The sequence below is a fragment of the Pipra filicauda genome, unplaced genomic scaffold, assembly GCF_003945595.2.
Source record: "Pipra filicauda isolate LSUMZ 115617 unplaced genomic scaffold, ASM394559v2 scaffold14_size4853619_pilon, whole genome shotgun sequence".
Taxonomy (NCBI): domain Eukaryota; kingdom Metazoa; phylum Chordata; class Aves; order Passeriformes; family Pipridae; genus Pipra; species Pipra filicauda.
The window spans coordinates 3169716-3191509 of NW_024103985.1; the positions used below are offsets into that span (position 1 = coordinate 3169716).

The 21794-nt window shown below is 42.6% G+C and overlaps 1 protein-coding gene across 2 annotated transcripts in view; it reads right to left on the minus strand.

Moving 5' to 3' along the window:
• The window catches only part of GALNT9 (polypeptide N-acetylgalactosaminyltransferase 9), a 135535-nt gene that overhangs the window by 109637 nt on the left and 4104 nt on the right, over window positions 1–21794 (minus strand). The window contains exons 1-2 of one of the 2 annotated variants that reach the window (XM_039378902.1): window positions 13257–13420; window positions 2028–2208 (exon numbers count right to left, since the gene is read on the minus strand). In XM_039378902.1, coding sequence (XP_039234836.1) covers window positions 2028–2194 — 167 coding nt within the window. In that variant the 5' untranslated portion in view covers window positions 2195–2208; window positions 13257–13420. Of the gene's footprint in view, window positions 1–2027; window positions 2209–13256; window positions 13421–21794 lie in introns of those variants that run through there. The other variant, XM_027732985.2, reaches the window with a different exon arrangement.

Below are 21794 nucleotides of genomic sequence, written 5' to 3' on the forward strand. Positions count from 1 at the left end.
CTGGGGGCCCCAGAGCTGGATGCAACACTGCAGGTGGGGTCTCATGAGAATGGAGCAGAGAGGCAGAATCCCTCCCTCATCTGCCCACAGCGCTGGGGATGAGCCCAGGACACGTTTGGCTTTCTGGACTGTGAGTGCATACTACTGGGTCACTTTGAGCTTCCTGTCAACCAACACCCCCAAGTCCTTCTCTTCAGGGCTGCTCTCAATCCATGCAACTGGACAAAACTCTTCATATAACAAGAGCTTCTACCTTCTCTAAACTTTCACTCATATTTCACAGCAAATTCAATCTGAAGGGCTTTCCTGTGACTCGTAAGCATCCAGAGACAAGTGCATCAATTCCAGCATCCAGGTCTGACTAGAAGCACCTCAGAAGTGTCAAAACATGACAAGGAAGGCAGTTCTCCCAGTAGCTCAGACAGTTTATCATGTAGCATGGTCTTATGAGATACCCAAAAGGAGCACGTCAAAAAGCTTATCTGAGCGACTCATCAAAGCTCCCAAGTAAAACGGTGGAAGAGTCTAATCTGAAGTGAAACATCACTGCATTGCAAATGCTCTCATGCCTCTGACAGTTGCTGAGCTAGATTTAAGCTCTGCAGCCTTTGCTTTTGTGTTTCCTAGCAGAACACATCTCATTTATCCTCATCCACCTGACCGCAGCAGCTGATAACAGCCCAGGTCAAACCTCACCGCCTCTCATTTGAGGAACTTCACATTGATTTTAAGGGTCTTTGGACCAGATCTGAGGCACAACTCCAATATCTGCATAACTACAGACTACTTTTTCCCCAGCATAATTCCATGATGGATTGTTATGGTACATCAAAAGAGAAGGAGAGATGAGACCACTGAATAAGTCGGTGGACTTGCATCAAAAATGCAACAGCAAGTCAGTGGGTTGGTTTCTCTGTGCTACTTCTGTTATCTAGGTTTTCTTTTCTACAGCAAGTGTTTGAGAAAACAAACGCTGAGTCAATACTTCTGAGATCAGATTAATATGCAGCACAGCTAATGAAATTTGTAGTTAAGCTGGAGTTTTGTTTTTGGCAGCTTGAACTGCCTAAAATCCTAATTCAATTGCAATCTACTCACAGAGCACAGCTGTTTTGCTTGGCTAAACTTTTCTCACCACTTAATAAGATATTTTTTTATTTAACTTTCAGTTCTGCCTAGGAGCCCCAGTGGGTCTTTTAAAACAGAAGATTATTATTAGAAATTAATTAAGTATTCTTTTCAATTCTGTCTCCTGAGAGCAACTAGGCATTGTTGCTGATCTCCTCTGCATTAAGACATTACTGATTGTCATTCATGGGATGATAGTGTGGATGTCTCATCTGGAAGATACATAACTCCATAAATATGAAAGATTTGAAAGATATTTAATACAAAATATAATAAATCAGCACAAATAATAAACATGTAATTGCAATGTCAAGCACAGCACAGGCGTGTGAAGACTATAAACAGCAGAATAAAAATAGACACACATTCCAGAGACAAAAAAAAAATCTTACTGCAATTACAGGACCCCAATGGATTACACTTAGTCTGCGTTTCAGCCCATTGCAAACCCCGGCTGAACAATTCTAAGAACATCAAATGTAATTAAAGACAGTTGATTAGATGTGTTGTGGTTTTTTTCTTAAGGAACCAATGACTATAATGTGTTTGTTGCACTTCCCCCTCCCACTGCACACGACTACGAGAAGGACAGACTAAGGCTGCCACCTCTGAAGGCTTTTCCTAAGAGAACCAAACCCAATAAGCACCAATAGCTCATGCAGTATTTGATCTGAGGCCTTGAATGTGCATATTAATGCACTACTGACAGAATTAGCTATGCATTTAACATGGCCCTTCGTGCCTGAGATGGCTGTTGGTCTGTCTGATTTTCACTAAACTCAGGGGTATCTGTATGACTAACTGGTGTCATACTCTAACCAGGAAGGGATGTGAAGAGAAGAAAGCCATCACAACAATCAACCTCTTAAGTCTCAATAATAATGTGGAATTCAACTTACTTTTTTGGTCTGTAGTCAGGGATGGACCTGTCCAGTGATATCCTGTCACTGAGCTGGGCATTGTAACCATATTCTTCGTACTTGGTCTCTGATTCGTGGCTATCATCTCTGAGGGTAGCAGCCATTCCCCCCTGGCCCAGGCCTCCTGGACCTTCAACTAATCCCATGGGCTTTGCCAGACCTAAATGAAATAGATAAAAAAAACCCAATCAAATTATTCATAAAAAGGAAATGGATAGAAACTCTTCCGTGACCACAAAATGTTTTCAGATAAATGAGATCTGAACTCCCACGAAGCTCAGCTCTGAAACCCTCACGGCTCTGTGGAAATTATCCTCAGCTTTTCAAACCAGAGTCCAAATCAACACATCTTGTAGAATCAGTGCATAATGAGCAAACTATAAAGAATTAATTAGCAGCTTTCACGATTTCTTCTTTTTCCAAAATGCCTAATTATTGTTAAGATAATTAAGAAAAAATTTTCCCGTAAGAACTGGAGGATTTCCCAGTATAGCCCATTATAGCTCCACTCATTTTAAGGGAGATACGTTGATTTCCACCACATGTAGATGTGTCATTAACTCCACATTAATGCCAGTTCTGGAACACATGTTGGACCTGAGGCATCTGCTCTGGGACTCTAAGCCCACTGCAGCTCCTGAAGGGTCCAGGTTTGGTTTCCATTTTGGGCACAGAGCTATGGGCTGGTGACCAGCTTTGCTGGGTAGGAAACACAGAGTAAATCTGATTCCATTGCACGAGTCAACAGACTGACCAAGAAGACAAGCAGGAAAGTGCTCATGTCCTGCCTCAAACTGTGCAAGGAGAATCAAAGGAAACAGTCCTGGTGGGCTGAGCTGACCCCCAACAGGATGGCAGAGCACCTATTCCTGCTTATCAACTTTCTGCTATTAAAAAACCAAATAATGAAAAAAAACCACGAGTTGCCAGCACAAGCCACTAAATCCTGGAGAATTTGGACCTAATGCAATAACTGGAGACAAATCTAAACCATTGCACTGTGTTGAGCCGTTCCTTACTAAGACACCACTGAGCATGCTGGGTGTGAACAGGACTTATGATGCTGGTTGTCATTCTCTAGTGCAGTCCTGACAGGTTCTACCTTCATTATTACAAGCATTGTGATGCCTAATGTTATGATACTTGGGGCATTTAAGAAGGACTGTCTGAATTTTCTGTAAGAAAAGTGGAGAACAAGACAAATCATAGTTTCTCTTGAAACATGACTAAAACTCAAGAGTTGTCTTGATTTCAAACCACAGAAATTCTTCTACCTTACTAAGCGAAGCACTTCAATCCACATTCTGGAAATATTTTAAGGAGCTTCATTTTGAAGGAAATTGTAGCATTTGTCCTTTTTGTTCTCATTTAGGATGAGAGGCTACTTGGCACTTTGACCAGCTTTAGTATTTAACATTACTTCCTTCGGAAAAATTAGAACAGAAGGGCCTGATGTTGCCATCCCTGGCCTGACAATTATTCCTTGCTCGAGTAATTACAGAAATTACATGTCTGAGACTCTAAATCTCTCCCCATCCTAAAGGAAAAGCACAGTAGCCTAATCTTCCTGCATGATACAGTCTCAGACTGAACAGACACTAACAGCAAGCAGTGATGCTGCAAGCCTCTGCTTTACATGCCCAACATATGGAATCTTAAAAGGGGCTTGGTTTAGGAGGAAAGTCAGCAGTTCCCTCCAAAAAATCTCAATTTAGGTACTTCTAAAAAATAAATAAATAAAAAAACCCAGAAAACTAGATACTTCACAAAGCCTATGTCCTTGAAAGACCTCAATGTGGAAATTCATTTGCTGATCATTTGGAATCATCTAGGCTGGGTTCTGATGTTACATCAAAGCAAATTGAAGATGACTTCATTAAAGTTAACTGACCTGCTTTGATGAAAGGGTCTCCAAGATGTGGCATGCTCATTTGACTTTAAACAACTATTTAATTCCAGTAGTTGAAAACTTTGTTCTTTATACCCTATGCTCTTGCAGTTTATGGAACAAAACACTTGCATCTTTATGGCACAAGTAATGAAAGAATGAAACTTCCAACCCACAGGAAGCATCAGGTACTTTGCTACTTTTCTTATGAGGGAATCAGTTAGACAGCCTGCCAAACCATGCATAATGACTATTATTTCATCTACCTTTTTTCTGATATTCTAGCCATCCATGCTGCTAATCTGATCTTGTTCTGGGAAGGAGTCATCTCATGTCTCCCTTACTCTCAGAGCATATTTCTGTGAGTTTTTTTCTGCATCTGTTACCCAAATTGTAGCTTAGTCTGACTGACAGCTATTCTAGCAATGCAGTAATATTGGCCAATATACAGCAGCAATTAATGATACCACATTGCTTCACTCTTCAAGAAGAGTAATAAATGGCCTCTAGAAGTTTTTGAGAACAATGAATGTAGTATATTTTATATATGCATTTGTGTGTTAGATGCAGCAATTACAGGCAATGTTCTTCAATGCACAGTTGGTTAGCTAGACACAATAGAACCACATCTCACATATTTGCATAGCATTTTTCATCTCAAAAGTTGATTTGCTGTTGCTTCAGCAAGTGCCTCCTCAACAGAGGGCTTTTTCCCATCACTACCTAATTCCAGATGGTAACTTGCTAACCTCAAAATCCACGGTTACTGCACTGGTCAGCCTTCTTGAAAAAACAGGAAAGGAGTGCCAGTTCAGCAGCATCTTCCCAAAAACAGGCTGGTATTAAGAGATGGGATCAGAAGACAGGTGATGGGAGAGAGTGTCACCCAGTCTGGCTGAAGCAGGGGCTGCTGCTGCACAGGACACATCCACTCAGCACTTCCAGGCCCTCATCCAAGGGGTGTCCAGCAGTCTGGGACCATTTGAGCAGAATGATCTCATCAGAGGCCTTCCAGCATGCCAGACACGGGAACAGCACCTGGGAGGGCACAGAGGAGCAGAGCACTCCACAGCAGTGCTCCCACGGGATGCATAACTGGGCTGCCAAAGACAGAGAGGCAACAAAGAACAAGTCATTTGTGCCCCTTGCCTTGTGCTGCTCAGCAAAAACCCAGACAGCCTTCAGGGACACCCCACAGGAAAATTTATTCCCCTGGGTCTCGCCTACTGGAACAACAGGGAAAGGGATACATTTCTGGAAGTGCTGCTGTTCAGCAGGGAGACAACTGCTATTGATTTTAAATGCTGGGTGTTCACATCCTACCTACACTGATGGGGACAGAGGGGGAAGTACTTCTGGTTCAGCTTCCAGCATATTACCTGGGTTTTAGCCAAGGCAGAACAGGTAAGAGCACTTTTCTGTTTTCTTTTTTTTGAAGTTTGTTGCAGGCTTCCAGATCCTCCTTTTCTCTTTGGGTTACTTACCTACAGCTCTAACTAGTGCCCATTTCACCCATTTTTCCGTGGCCTATGAAGCCAAAGAGGGCAGGGCACAGCAGCACTGCTGCCAGTGGAACCCTGCAGAGCCAGGGGATTGAAATCATGGGGGTGGGCAGGAAGGGGATGCCCAGTGAGCTGCTGTTTTTAAAGCTGTCTTTTCTTTAAATGTTTTAGACAAAAAATATCCACAGCCCAAACGCCGGGATTGGTCATAGCCAGTTCAGCGCTGCAGATGACAATGAGGTCACAAACAATTAGAGTCTGTCATTCATCTCAAATTTATTGCTCTCACTGCAGTGATTTCTGTGTAAGACAGAAATTGTTGGGAGAATGAAGAGCAGAATGAACTGGCCTTAGTTCCTTAACCAGATTAATTACTCCACAGGATGCATAATTTTCTAGGAAGAAATGAGATCTTCTCTTTTTCATCATAAACCCTGTCACAATGGGAAAAGTACTAAAGAGATTTATGTGAGAAACTATGGCAAAAGCTAGATCAGATTACATCTGTGATTATTTTACTATTCTTTTTTTCTTATTTGCAACACAATTACAGGGAGCTGTAAATCAGGTTGAGTCAAGGTTCTCAGACAAAATTAACCTTTCGACAAATCAAACCAAAAATAAGTGATTGAAAATAATCATACAACCACATTCGCAACAGTTTTCCCTTGACTCCTGTAAATACTGCACAAACTATGGTAAATGAAGAAACGATCATAACTAAAGAGGGGTTCTCTGCAAATATTCCTTGGAGAACAGAAAAAACATGTTGCCTCACAGGCATAAATTTGCTGAGTGCATTAGCAGTTCAGTGCACCAACATTAAACCTGGGGAAGGATTTTACTTTTTTATTTTACTTTACCTTTTTACTTTACTTTATTTTACTGCATTTTGCAGTTGCAAGCAGGAAAAAAACGCCAAACTTATTTGAAACTATTTCACTTTGTAAACAGCAGCATGCAGCACAAGGAGCTGGTAGTGTTTAGCTCATGATTCAATCTAAATGTTAAACAGAGCCTGGCCCTTAATTTCTGCATATCCTAACTTTCCGTATCCCAACTCAGTTTCTCCCACCATGACCCTGAAGTAAGGCTACACAGTAGGTAAGATTTGCTGCTCGGAGAACTGATCTGAATTTTGCCCATATCAAAGGTGCTTACTTTCTGAGCTGGAAGGAATGCTGTCTGTGGAGGAGATTTAGTTTTACATACAGAAATATCCAGGAAATCCCATAGGGATACAAGCTCCAACTTTCTGCAAAGAGAAGAGCAACAAACGAAACCTAGTCCAATTTAAATGACTCCAGCACTTCCATTTATCTGAAATCCAAAATGCAGTCTTATTTTTATATAGTTGTAGACCAGTTTGATGCATCTTTGCTTGAAAGGTTTATGGCCCCTGGTACCCAGCCTCAGCCCCAAGTATCTCTGCAGATACACCAGGGAGAAGACAAACAGCATCCTGTGGCTGATGGTTTGAAAAGGAAAAAAACTGCAACAGCTTGTAAAGCTGAAGCACCTGATGTGCAACTTTTTGGCTCTATAAACTAGAAGGTGCCTTGACCTCATCTCCAGACCTCAAGTAAAAAGCCTGAGAAACTACTTCTTAGTCTTCATGCCCAGACGAGCAGCAATCCTGTGAGGAGACTGCTGAATGCTGGTGAAGGGATGAAGGGATTTGGCAGCTCTGCCTGTAGGAGGGCTGCTCCTTTTCCACCCCCAGAAGCCAGTCAGGCAGAGAGACTGCAGAATCAAGAGCCTTGGAAATTAAGTAGATCAGGACAAACTACCTGGAAAGAGGACAGATATCCAACCCCTTTTGTGCTTTGCCACATGTTTCTTCTTCTTCAAAACCGGGACTTTTCCTGGTTGCAGAGAGCACCCTGAGGCACAGCCTGGGAATATCTGTCAAGAGCTCAACATCATCATGGCCAGGGCTGTTCTCAGCATCTGGGCTGGAAGCTCACCCTTATCCCATCCTACACACTCTGCTCCCACCAAACTGACACATTAATCCTTAAATCCTATGCAGTAAGTCCTACCAGGACAGGATTTGGCCAGAACAGGTTTTTTTCCTTTGTGTTTTCACAGCATGCAGTCCAGATTTTAGGATACCATTGCAGCAAATACTACAGGAGCCCAGAAGGACGGTTCCTACCCCAAAAAATTCACTGTCAATGGAAACAAGAAAGATAATGAGAGAAGAAGACATGAAGAGAACATGGATCAGTGGGAGAGGCAGAGGTTGCAGTGCAGCAGTGGCCTGTGGAATTCATCCTTGTCAGAACAGCAAGAAAAAAAGTTGTTTCATAGCCCACTGGAGGATCTTTTCTACCCCATTGAACAGACTCTATCCCACACACATATGGTTTCTTTGGGATGAAAAGGAGAGGATTCCCATGGAAAAGTAACCTAAGGATAGGATTTATAGCGTTCTCCAACATAATGTGATCGAGGTGTTTCTGACATGACTCTTGTAGAAAAGCTTGTGATAAAAGCTCCCTACTCATTCAGGTTATTTTGAGATGATGAAAGATAGCAGGTTTGTGTCTGTAGAGGGGAGGAGTCCATGGGGATCTCTGGCAAAGCTGCTCCATGCCAAATGCAAGATTCCTAGTGCATGACTTAATACTTGGGGAAAGAGGAGAGGAATATCTGAGGAAATAAAAAGAACAATGTGTAACGGAGGGCAAGGTACAGGAGAGGGATCTAGTCCATCAGTGTTGACAACAGGGCTGCTGGGAGGGAAAAAAGGAACTTTCTGTCCTTGCAGAACCATCTTCTCTCCTGCATGTGCTGTTCACTGGTGCAGCACAACCCCCCTGCCCTCTTACAGGCTTCATCTTTTGTTCCTTGGCTTCACAGAAACAGCACTGTGCAGGCTACTCCCTCTCTAGGCACAAAATTCATTAGTGCTTTTTAATTGGAAGAAATACTGTGTTTTTATGTACAGATATCTAATATCAAAAGTAATTGCTTTTATAGAACACTCATTTGGAGCTGGTTTCCCCTTGAGATGAGAAAATGTATTCTAATTACAACAGATAATTCAGGAGGAGATAAACAGATTGACGAGTGGAAGGACCAAGAAATAGCAGCTACACAGTCCATTGGAGATGAAGATAAAAGCTCATTTGTGAGGTAGGACACTGATTCCAAGTTTGCAGATAATAGGAGAGGTGCCACAGTTTTGCCAGAGACTTGATATAAACAAAAATCAATTTCCTAACATGCCATCCTTAGGCCAGGGAGAGCTATCTGATACATTTTTAAACTTAAATTTTGACTAACAAAATAAAAAGCCCTTATTCCATATGCAAAACTTTAAATGATACGTGCGTGACTCTGATTTTTCTTTCCATTTTCATTTTAGTGATCAAAAAGATCATTCACAGAGAAAGATCAGTTTGTTATTTTTAAATAAGTAACAGATGCCACGATTCTTCTAGAAGTTTTAAAATCCCAGAAGACTCATGGTTTGTGCTGGTGAAACACATGAAATGGATTTTTCTCTTCAGGGCTTTGGAGGAAAGCCAGAAAACTGCTCTGGTGCTGGCATAAATCTGGAGTTGAGGAGGAGGAGCTGAAATGTTGGTGTATCTGCCCGACAGCCCACTGATATTAAAAGGAGACAAAATCTGAGTGTCATCAGTTTGGCACTTGGTCCCTGGCAGGACCCAACACCTGAGGCTTCAGAGGGAACAAAACACAAATCATGAAGCACTTGGCCAATTAAACTCTGCACTGCCCCTGGAAGCAGAGTTCCCTTCTGAACCCTATAGGCAGGTAACTAAAGCCCTGAAGCATAATATTAGATTACCCTCATTATCTTAACTCAGACAGGTAGAAATAGGGCTTAAAACTACCCCGTGTCCTTTAAAAGCCCAGCCACTAATATTGGATTCAAGGGCCTCATGCAGCAATGAATTTTCTGGTACTGTCACGGTCAGAGTGTCACTGACTCACATGAAATGGATCACCTATATCAATATATTAGATTTTCTTTAACTTTTTCAGGGAAGCAGAGGTGAAAACTCCTGGGGAAAGTGATCATTAAAACAATAACAGAGCCATTCTAGAGGAAGAGAGAGGGACTTCTCCTTGAAAAGACCCAAGGTGCAAGAGCTAAAACTTTGGGGCTGTTTAATTAGATTCAGGAACAAGGTGTTCTAGGCCAAGTTAAAGGGCTTTCATTTCATAAATGAGGAAAATACCTTTTGAAAAGCAAACAGTTTGCTTGCATGAATCAGAGGTAGGGAAGGAATGCAGCAGACGCTGCAGGAAGGCAGTTCTGGCCCAAGGTCTGACAGGATGGAGCCCACAGTTGGAATGATGGGAATGCTGCTGGATGCAATGACATTTTCTTGCACCTACAGAGCTGACTGCACATCTCTAACCATTAAAAATACCCCTTTGATTTCTGATGCAATTCTGGATTAGAAATCCCTGACTGCTCTATTCTCAGAACAACTCAACTATAGCAGGCAATCACACAGGGTTAGGTTCCACAAAGAAAAATAACTGTTTTTAAACATCAGGAATCCCAAAAAAAAGCATCTAACTTCAGGTCCTATGCAGGCTCATACTATACTCTATTGTGCTGTTAATAAAGTCTAAAGTAATCAAAGGCTCTATCAGATCTGACATTGCCCAGCCTGCCAAATTACTGCCTTTCAGTCCAGGTTTGAATCAGGCACCCCTGGGACACTGGCTCAGGGATTGTGTCCAAGGCTAAGCAAGTCTCTTCCCTCCTTGCTCAAGGGTGTTTGGAGAGCTCTGACAAGGCCAGGCGAGCCCATCTCCTGCAGCATCACTCTGCAATCACGCTCCACATTATCTGCAGACGTTCAGCTGCCTCCCTGCTCATTTACCTAAACAGCCTGCTATTAAATTAAACCAACACAATCACACAGAGAGCCTTCCCAATAACAAAGTCACATAGAACACTTTCCCATTGTGTGGCCGAGGAGCTCCTGTTCAGCTCGTTTCACACAGCACGGGGGGACAGCACCGAGCCCAGACCAGGAGCTGCTGGAACTCAACAGCGCATTGCTCCTGAAAGCAGCTCTCCATTTTTTCACTGGTGTGAAATCAGTCACTGAGTTCACGTCTGGCCATGCAACCACAATAAGGAGACAATGTGAACAACTACAGACCTGCTGGCACATCCACTGTTATCCCTTCCACGCTCCAAGGGTCACTGTCCACTGTCTTTATTGGCCACGAGAGAATGAAATGATCTCAGAAAGTCCCCAGTTCTGTCAGAGCAGAGCTAGTTTTCTGTCTGCTGCCTCTCAATCTTATCATCAGGCATTTCTCTTTGGGAACACATGGTGGAAGAGACCAGCTGCCCCTGAGGATGTGAGATTTCAAATACTTCCCCCCAGTCTCTTAAAAACCAGTTAATTTGGATATCGGTTTTCCCAGGATCCAGAGAGAGCCTTGGTTCCACCCTTTTCCTTTCAGTGTGATATTGCCTTAAAGGCTCTGTAAAGGCACCTTAAAGGCTCTGTAAAGGTGACATACTCTTCTTTTGCATCATTGCACAGCACTGTTGAAGGCTGGTTTCAAAACATATTCATTTTCCTGACAGACCGTCTATTTTACATCCGTAGATATGTGTATTTTTCTTGACCTGTGTTTGTATTCTTCTTTTTCAGGCACATCTTTGACACCTCTCAGAGAGTTTGGCTTGGGAATTTGGTTGAGACAGAACCTGCATCTCTGCTTTTCCTCCTCTTTCCTCCTTTCACTTTATTTTCATATCTCATGTTAACATACACCACAGCTATACCTTGCTTGTCAGTGCCAGGCTGCAGTGTCTCCTTCCATCAACCCCTTAACGTGTGCATGACTTAATTTTCTGCCAGCAGGACAAGTCAGTTCAAAACCAAACACAGGACACATTTTAATCAGCAAAAATACAGCCCAGAATCCAGCATCTAAAACCAAAATGCTTACAAATCAACAAATTAGGGCAGATTTGAAGCTACAATGAGTGAGGAAAATTACTATGCAGAGTCCTCCTAATTGATGAGACAAACTGACAGCCACATTTAAAGCAGATCTGTCTATTAGAGGATGTGCCCAACTAAAGGTCTGAGACTCCCCTGCTCACAGAGGAGAAGGAGGAATAGGAGGAGTCCACAATGCTGAGAATCTTACTTGGTTTTGAAGTGCCTTGCTATTGTTCAAGGAAATGCTGAGGCTGGATTTGGTTTTGGCTCTAGAAAGGAAAGCTCTTTATATTCACAAAAGAAAGCCTGTTTAGAAATGAAAGACACGATGTTGCATGGGCAGCTTATAACATACAATTAATCAGGGATTTATCAGGGACAAATAAGAAGAATTAGGTACCATATTCTCTGGGGGAAGTAAATCAAAGGATGAGATAGCTTCGCAAAAGAAAGGAGAAACGAGGATAAATAGCAATTGCCAATAAATTTGAGAAAATGAAGATGTAATGTTACCAAGAAAATATTGGCACAGTGTTTTATTTAAAAGTGGTAATAAAAACATTGCTTACTTTGATTTCTGCCCTTTCTGGTTTATTGTTGATATAAAGATAAATTGACTCAGACTTCCAGGAGCGGGAAAGCTACGATCCACTGTTACAGGCACTTTAAAACCCAGCCCTGCTATAATAACTGATTCATTATTAACAAGATTGGCTTCGTTGCGTGTGGGTATTTGTATGAATTGACTGTGACCCAGGGCTAGTTTAGGCCCTGACAAACTCACTGCAGGACAAGTGGGCTTGCTTTGATAAAGGCAGGATGCATTTGGTAACAGCAGAGCATGTTTAAATTACCACACATATGTAGAATTCAGATCATATATAAAGACAACGGCCAAGTTTTTGAAATTGTGGATCAGCCTTCTTCAATTTACTTTCCTAATGCCACCAACTGCAGTAGTGCTGCTTATCTGGTTTCCACCAAGGCAATGTAAAAAAGAAATTCAATTTTTCTTCAAGCTTTCCTTTCCCTTCTGCTGAAATTCCATGAAAGAATGAATGTTCCTGTCCCCTGACGTCTCCGGTTTGTACTTGCGACTACATTATGAGGTGTTAAATTACACAGTAAAGAGAGAAATGAGGACAGTGATAGAAGGTGCCTTTACACAGGAGAAGATCATCCTTCAGTGAAGAGACTGCCACGAATCAGAATCTGAATTTCAGAAACTCGAGTTCTGAGTTTACAGCTTGGACTCATCACTCCTCAAGGACACAAAGCTGCCACGCTCCCCGGTCACGCTTAAACTTCAGGTCACACCCACATTTCTCCTGAGCAGAAAGAACTTCCCAGCACCAAATGGTCCCAGATAAAGGCAGTGCTGAGCCCCCTGGGCCATGACAGGCATCATGAGAGGATGAGCAGCAAAGAGCAGCACAGCAGCACTTCTCTGCTCCTCACGTGATTTAATGATTCAGTCACTCCTGAAAGGCAAGGAGACAAGCCAGACAAGCATCCCAAGTCTGCCACCTGGGAAAACTGAAAGTAAAGGAAGCCCTCCTGCAGTACTGGGGTAGTGTCAGGGAAATGTCATGCTGCTATAGATATTAACTGAAATAAGCAGGAAAGCAGAGAAAAAAATGCTCCTGGTAACATATTGCCAATTAACAGAGAAAGCAGAGGAATTCAATGTGCAGATCTGAGTCTGGTTCCTTTAGAAGTCAAGAACTTGATTTTCATGTTTGTGTTTAAATGAGTAAAAACCCCATTTGTCACCAATACAATTTACAGCCTGGCTTGCTACAAAAAAAGCAGTGTATGGGACCATGCTGTCTGCCTTTGTCTATCAGTCTGCTTCACTCACCTCTCCTTGTTAGATTTTGAGGACTGCTTCTAATTTCAGCCAAAGCTTGGCAGACAGTCAGAGGTCTCCAAAAATTACATTTCTGCAACTGTCACAAAAGTCAACATCTGGGAAGAAAGTGCCATTAAAATGCTCCTGCTGAGAGAAGAGGTTTGGTGAAAGATCAAATACAAGAGACCTATTGAAGCTATTAGAGACCACCCAAAAACTCACCTCTGGGATACCAACCCACAAGAATGTCAGCTTTCTTGGTTTAGCTGCTCAAGGAACTAAACACTTATTTTTAGGATTAAATGTGTTAATTGCTGGATGCCTAGGTCTGTTGGATGTCTGGCAGTTCTATATATCACTGATTAACAGTATCACAAATTAAGATGCCGCAGGGGATCAAAGGAGCAGAGAGATAAGCTTTCAGAACAGCTGAAGGGCACGGGACAGACCCACCTGGAAATGAAGCCCAGGTCTCCTGAGCCTGGCTCTTGTATTTCAGAATCTTGGAATATTTTCTTGAATCTATCACTGAAGATGCTCCTTCTGTCCCCAGTTCCAATTTCTGTAAGCTTCCCACACTGCTTCTTGTCAATGAGAACCAGTTGAAGTGATGAAACAGCATGCTTAGGTGATAAGATTAATTATAAAATAATGAGTTATATGTGTGGTCCCACTTAAAAGTTCTTTCCCTGTAAAGATATCATGGTAAAGAAAATTCATACGGAAATGTCCAACTTACTAAATGGCTTCTTCTCTTAGAAAGGGAGACACAGACTCAGAGATGAGACACCAGGACAGCAGGTCACACACACCATGCAACTTTACCTGTTTCCCCTAGCATTTATTATGAAATTAATCCTTCAGATTGGTTGTAGTAGGTGTGCTTTTCCTTCCCTACCCTTGAAAGGAATAGAAAGCAAGGTATGATCCCAAACCCACATAGCCTCATGAGCAGAGGAGCAAACAAAACCTTTCTTCTTTCTTTTGAACAGGGAATTTGTCGGTTCAGTCTCTGCCAAAATCCTTCTGAAAATAATCAACCTTTAGTTTCACAACCATATGCTGAGACACTTGTATCTAGCACAGAGAAGCCACAGGCATGCAATAGCACCCAACAAACAGATTAGAGGCATCTTCTTCCAGTCCAGGGACAAAACCCAAAGGTCATACACTGATTTCTGTTTGTAAACCAAATTTCCATCCAGCAATATCGTTTTGTTTTACGACAGCACAGTGTGTCCCAGCCTACCCTCCCACAGAGCATTGCCTGGCCACACCTAATTGGTGCTGATCCTGCATGAGCTGCCCTGCCCTTTGGGCCAGAATCTGAGTTTGATACTACAGTACCATAAGTAGGGGATGTAGGAGACAGCTTTCATCTCTTGAAACTCTGCTCCAGAATAGGTATCAACACTCTGTGTTAGGATGTATTGTCAAACCCTGGTGTGGGTTTGTCCAGAATAACCTGCAGTCCATTGTGCTGCCACAGGGAACTGCATCTCTCCTCGGGGCCAGAGCAGTCCTGGTGGGACTCATGCACGGACCCTGATTCCAGCTCCCTCATCCCATATGTACTTCAGAGACCCCTAGGAACTGTAATAAGAGAAATTTTATACATGATTCCTCTTGTTCTTCCACAGGCTCCACCGTGTCTCTAAGACAGCACTATTTGTGCTCGAGCATCTTGTCAGGATGATGAAAGGCTGAGAGGAGCCTAAACAAGCAGTCCTGTAACATATGCAAAAATCCTTCTGCAACCATCAACGCCTTCTCCGAGGGCTGCATCACTCAGCCCCTGTCCCTTGGCATGCTGGGCTGCTCCAGCCCAGCTTCAAAGATAAGGCCATGTCTTTGTTCTCTCATAAATATTTCTCCTCCATTTATGCACATCTTTTGTTCACTCCTCTCACTGTGCAAAGAAGACTTGAAATTCTCACTTTGTGAACTTTTAATGTGTGACAGAAAGAGGGAGACAAAGAATCCAGTTATTAGGCAGATCAGGTTCAGAATGAATCACAGAAGAAATTCCTAATTCCATGACCTCATCTGAGAGGGCTCTCTGCAGCCTGGCTTTGAGTTATGTAGGCCTGGAATGGGAATATAGCTGTGAATATGGGAACCATACCAAGCTGACTCTTTCAGAAAACAGAAGGTTTTACATATAACCCCACTGGATACAAGCATTATAAAAGCCACTTCCCTTCCGGAATTAATTTGCTGTTGAATGAAAATGCATCAAGGAGCCAGATGGATCTATTTCAGGAGGAGGATCAGGCTGGCACAGGGCTAAAATCAAAGATTATTGGGCTTGTGTATTCAAAGCTGGAATAGCTGAGAGCAAAGTGTTCAGTGCAGGTGCTGACATGTTCATGTCTGTGCCTAAAGGAGTATCCCAGGAAGGAGGTATCGAATCAGTTTGCAAACATTAAATTGCAATTTAATTTCTTATAAATACCTGCAAAGCTTTACACTGCTCCTTGCAATACTAGCAGTGAATAAACAAAAGACATTCCTCAGCTGCTGAGAAAGTTGAAACTTCTAGCAGATGCAAAAGACCATTAAAAAATGGGAGAAAAGACTGGTCACCAGGAAGAAACACACAAGGCAGGCTCCAGTGGAGCATCTGGTTGCCCTATGCCCATGATGGTTTTGGAAAGTCAGCAGCCTAAATCCACAGACCTGGATTCTGCAGAAATTATGTAACAGAACTACCAAAAAAGTCTGGTTTCCAATCCCAAGGCTAGCACAGCCTAACACCTAAACCACCCAACCACCCATTTTTCCAAGCCAAACCCACTCCCTGCTGTGTGAGTTGAAAGCATCACCTATTTCAGCAGCTGGGCAGCTTCTCATGAGGCTGTTTAATAACTTGACCATGATGAGCTCACTCTTACCTCATGCTCCACTCCCATCTGTTATAGGGAGCCACCTGTGATCTGTCACCATGTTTTAGGATTAACAGCTCTGTGCAGGACAATCTGGTTTTCCTGTTGGAGGTGTGAACAGCCCCTGGTCCCTGCTCTGCACCTGCAGTACAGTGCTTGTCACACAGCCACCAGTGCAGTGGGTGTCAGCATCTTCCATCAGCAGCTTTCTGCTGGTGCCAGTCACCAGTGGGAGTGAGTTTTGCAGATAGAGAATTTTGCAGCTCTCAGTAGCCTCATTTTACACATGGCTGGACGACCAGAAATCTGCCTTACAAGGAATCTATAAAGCAACTGTGAATTTTAATCCTGAGGAAAACTAACCTTTGGGTTATACAATGCTATTTCAATTGGGGATATTTTTAGTCTTATCACTGCCTTCAGTTCAGCATGCACAGGAAAGAATACCACCGATCTTTTCTACAACACAAGGCTTGCTTGAAAATGAGTTAATATAACAAAAAATACATTTTTATTTACAAAAGCTTCACATCCTAGAGGCATATGGGAGCTGTAGAAAAAATAAACTCAATTTCCAAAAGGGCAGTAAGGCCCCATTGCCAACTAAAATACAAAACCAGCATAAAAAATCCAAATGAAAAACAACCAATTAACCCTATCACCCCACCAAAAATGCCAGAGACAAAATAAGAAGCAAACTTCTCCAGTATTGCAGGAGAGGGTTTTCCAGCTGTCTTGGTGGATACCTTCCAAGGAAAATGAGTTCCTGTGCAAACAAAGCCCCTTTTGCTTTGCAAATGCTCCTGCAGCACCTCTGGCGAGACAGCCACGGTCAAGTGCAGATCTGACCTCCTGGTCTGAGAACTTCTCTTTGAAAAATGCAAACTGGAGTCAAACAGTGCAAACACAGAAGCAACCACAAACCTCAGAAGCAGGAGTCAGAGGAAGAAACAGAGAGTTCACCATGTCTATACTAGAAAGGGGAATCATTCCAAAACCTTCAAGGAGGAAGGACCCTGCTCCCAACTAGACTGAAACAGTACAGGGACATAGCAAGACTTCATCCTTTATATTATGTATACATCATCATAACTAGCCAATATACTGTTCATTCTGTGGCAAAAATACCTTCATTTGGCCAAATTTACTACTGGAGTTACTACACTGGTAACCACTAACTGTGCTGATGGCTCTGGATCAATAGCCAAGATTAATTTAGGCAACTGATTCCAATAGGACTAAGTGCATGGGTGAGCTGAGGAGAATTTGAATCATTGCTGCAGTCACAAAAACCTACTTGAGCGAGTTATCCTGCCCTACCAGCAATGTCTGTCACTCCACAGCAGGCACTGCTGACAGCAGAGCAGGGCTGGCAGGAGCTGCAGTTTGCTTAGGAAGCACTGTCAGCTTTATATCTGGCTTAGATCCTCGACTAAACACAACTGCTGACTGTAATCACAGACATGACTGGTAACAGCTCTCCCCAGCAACAAAATCTGGTGACTCACTGGTAATCCCACAGAGACTACACTGTGCTTCACGAGTTTGTGAAGCCCATGAGAGTGGACACCCCTCACACAGCCCTGCATGATCCCCTGCAGGCAGCACTTGTGTTCCACAGCATCTGAATATTTAAAGAACTTCATGGAACAGAGAGATCCATTGGGAGGATCCGTTTTCTCCCCTGACCAGTCTACCAGACATTAAAGCCCAGTGGGGAGACTTCTCATGCTGCTTGTACCAAGGGGTGACTCAGATGCAGCTCTGACAAACCTGGTTTCAGTCACAACTTACAAACTGTGTGAGACCCTTACGCTGGTGAGCACTTCTCATGAGTACTCCAGTAAAGACAACTGGATGGCCTGCACAAGTACACCTGAAACGTAAGCAGAAGGTAGATAACTCAGTTCCACAGCTGCCTTTTGCCCACACTCTCCCTCCTGCCACAGCTAAGTGCCTGAAGAGGGGAAAGCAGCAGGTTGTACTGTCAAGGAAATCTCCTGTTGGAGCAGAGTGCAGTGGTGCACAGGTAACACAGGCCTTCACATCAGCAGATTCTTCCCACAGGCATGTCCTGGCTTTGCAGAGCAGAAGGAGGTGTCAGGAATCTGGCAGGGGTCAGCAGGGCTTTTGCCAGTGTTACACCATTTTACAGGTAGACACTGGCACTGCAGCACCCTCTAAGGCATGTGCTCTAACATTTAGCCCAGGGGGTTAAGATTGAAAGAAATGCACTAAAGAATCCCAGAGGCCAAACATGTTCCCTTGTACCTTCATCCACCCAATCTGGGTTACTTAAATGTGATTCCAAATGAGGCTGTGAAATAGGTAACAGTCTCCTGTAGTATTTTGGCCTCAGATATCTCTGCCTGACAGAAGCATTTTTAGGTAGCAGTGCTTAGAGAAGCTCTTTTAAAAACCTTTTCCTTGGTTTAGTTTTCTTAATCATTGCCCATTCTCCCAGGATGACATGCAAATTACAGCTCATGTATTAAAAGTATAAATCAGACTGTGGTGGCAAGTGAAAGTGCTTCTAGAGAATGGCTCCATAGGAGGTGGTGCACGGCTTAAGACATTCAGAAATCTATATTCTCACCTCTTCTAAAAATGTTTTGTTCATTTACTTCAACAACTCTTCAGCCCCCAAGAGAACTGTGTGTCCAAACTGCACATGATGACAAAGCAGAATCACTCTATTGTCTCCTCAGCTCTCTACCTTGCTGCTGCCCTCAGACTCTCCTTCAAAGCCACTAATCAAGGACATACTTGAAAAAAAACCCAAAAACCTGTTAAGCCTTTTGCCATTTGTTAGAGAGTCTTAAAACCAGCCCTTTTCTACTGCATTGTTTCACTAAGGACTGTCCTTAGCAAGGATACAAACCAATTCCTCAATGATCCCAGGCTCATCCCTGGTTTTTGAGATCCTACAGAACCAAGACTGTCACCTTCATCCCCAGCAGCACTACCATGTGTTTAAACTCCAAGTAACCCAAGCTAAATGAGGGAGCCTTAGACCAAGTTCCATCACACTGCTCCCTGATTGCTGCCTTCTGCTCCCTAAGTCTAGCAGCAAATCTTGGCTCAGGAGATGGCCTCAATACAGGTAATTTTTACACTCTTTTTATGCCCTACAGGACTTGCTGAGTAATCAGCAAGTGCCATTTGTGGTGGAGTTTGTCTCCAAAACTATCTGGGAAACCTAGATACTCCTGAACACCTGAACAGATAAAAACTATAGGGCAGAAGGACAATTTTTAATCTGTTTGCATCTGCCCTGCTGTCCTTGAAATGGGCACCTAGGAGGCTTTCAGGTATTCAGAGCCATTTCCATGGCACCACAGCGATGGGTTTTAGGAAAAGCAGACACATCTAATTAGCATTTGGCTGCTTTAGCTCTGTGCTCTCAGGAGAAGATGACTTTGGGTCAGTGGGAGGATCTCTATCTGGCCTTCCTTCTCAGAGACTGGAGGTCTCTTATTTCAGAGGACAGTTTTGATCAATAGGACTACAACAAGGTTGGAAGCTGCTCTGCTGTCATTGGCTTCCTTCCTTCCTGTTATCCAAGACATCACAGGCTCTTTTCATTTCCTTCCTTGTTTTTTTTTCTCCCCTTCAGTGCGTTAGTTTAAACTAAGTGATGGTAATGACTACCAAGTGAAACCCCTCAAATAACAATAATAATAAAAAAGTACGCCAAGTATACTCAGAGGGAGAAACTGAGTGCCCCTTAGTAAAGTTAGAGAGGGGCATTAATAAAAGGAAGATTTGTTAAACATGACTCATTTATTTTCCTTCCTTTCATAAATCTTATTATTTCCTTGGAGAACCGCCACGCACTCAGTGGCTTGAACTGCATTCTGAGATGATGCTCTTGGTTTAACTGCTCCCTGCCTTTATTTACTGAAACATCAAATAAACAAGCAACAAAACCCCCTAAAATCAAAAAACAACCCCACCTCCCTCTATCAAGGGTATTGAGTTAAAGTCAGGTTTTCTAATCCTCTAAACCTGTACAGGGGCTATAAGTGTGCAACAACCACACTGCAGCTCTTCTCTACAAAGATGACAGACCCATATTTGCTTTTCCAATCCCAGCCACGTGCACAAAGAAATGGAAAGATACTGAACTGGAATACTGCCGAAAAGGCAACAAAACCATCATCAGTCAAAGATTTTCTTTCTGCCTCTGTAAACATTGTTTTTGATCCTATATAGTACAAATGATTCAAGCTCCATACAAATGAGTCGATGATAAAATTACCACATGATTTTTTTTCCCTATAAAAAAAGCTTTCTTCCCAGCTACAAAGGCAAAAAGCAGAAACATTACATAAAACCAATAGTTACTGCTATATGAAACACAGAGTACAGGGAGACTTTAAAATCACTGATGTGCTGCTGGAATGGAGACATATTTTTTTGTTTTTGTCAATATTCTGCAGAGTTGAGCACAATTTTGCCTGTATTACAAAAGAGATCTGCCCTCTTTTTTAACTAAACTTTTAGACTATGTCTTCCCAAAGTCTCTAAATAGAGTAATACTATTTCTAATATTACCTTACATTGACACAGGGGCTATCCAAATATTGGCTTATAATGTTTTCCTTTTGCTATTTTGGGGAATAAAATCTTGACCTTCCTGAAAGCCCTGATTACAGATTTCCTCAGCTACATAAATCAAGACTAACACAACTGAAGCCAACGTGATGGGGAAATCAGTCTTTTGGACTTGACCACCCCTTTGCAACACAGAAGGTCAGGCCTGGAGCAATGGTGACTTACCTACCTAAGCTTGAGAATCTCACCCAGCACAACAGAAGATACTTGTTATGTACTGTGTGGTAACCCATAAACAGCAGCCTAACTTAAAAAAAAAAAGTTGGTATTTTTTAACCCCACCTTCATGAGGCCCAACCTTGCATTTCTTTTTAAAAAAAGTCCTCAAAAGGAGACCACATGAAGAAGCCCCTCACTAGGACAAGGAAAGCACAGGGCTGAGAGCAGACCCCACATAGGGCACTACAGTCCCCATAAATGATACTTTTAGAGATACGTGCTGATTTTGCCAGATGTATGTTGGCACCAGCCCATAACCAAACTGCACAGAAACAGTTATCAAATGAGAATCTGTGTGTGGGTACGAGAAGGTGCAGTCACATTGAATCTCCCTCTGTGCACATGTGCCTTTAGCTCTCTTCTCTGCTTCTCTCAGCTCTTCAGCTGAAAGTTGCTGGCTGTAAAAGCTTCTTTTTGACAAATCTGATGTGGACATTCACCTGAGTCACAGCCTGATCCCAACCCTTACTTTCAATATGGAAATCTGGAACCATTTTCAACCAGTCACCAGCCTCCGAAGAATAAACTGTCCCGTTAAAATTACTACTGTACCTTTTAGGTATGCAGATTGCCAGGTTGAATTTTAAATGCAATCACTTTGCTCCCAGTACACTCTAAAAATCAGGAGCCCCAGTCAGCATGAATCAGTCCTCAGCACCCAGGACCTGCTATTTCCATCATTTTAAGCCTCTGTGCTGCAATTATGTGAATTGTCCACTTTTCCCCCCAGCTTTCTCCATGAAATGCATATGTAATATAAAACCCATTTATCTCACTGGAAATTGCTATTATATTTAATCTTCCCAAAGTGAGTAAAATCAAATTA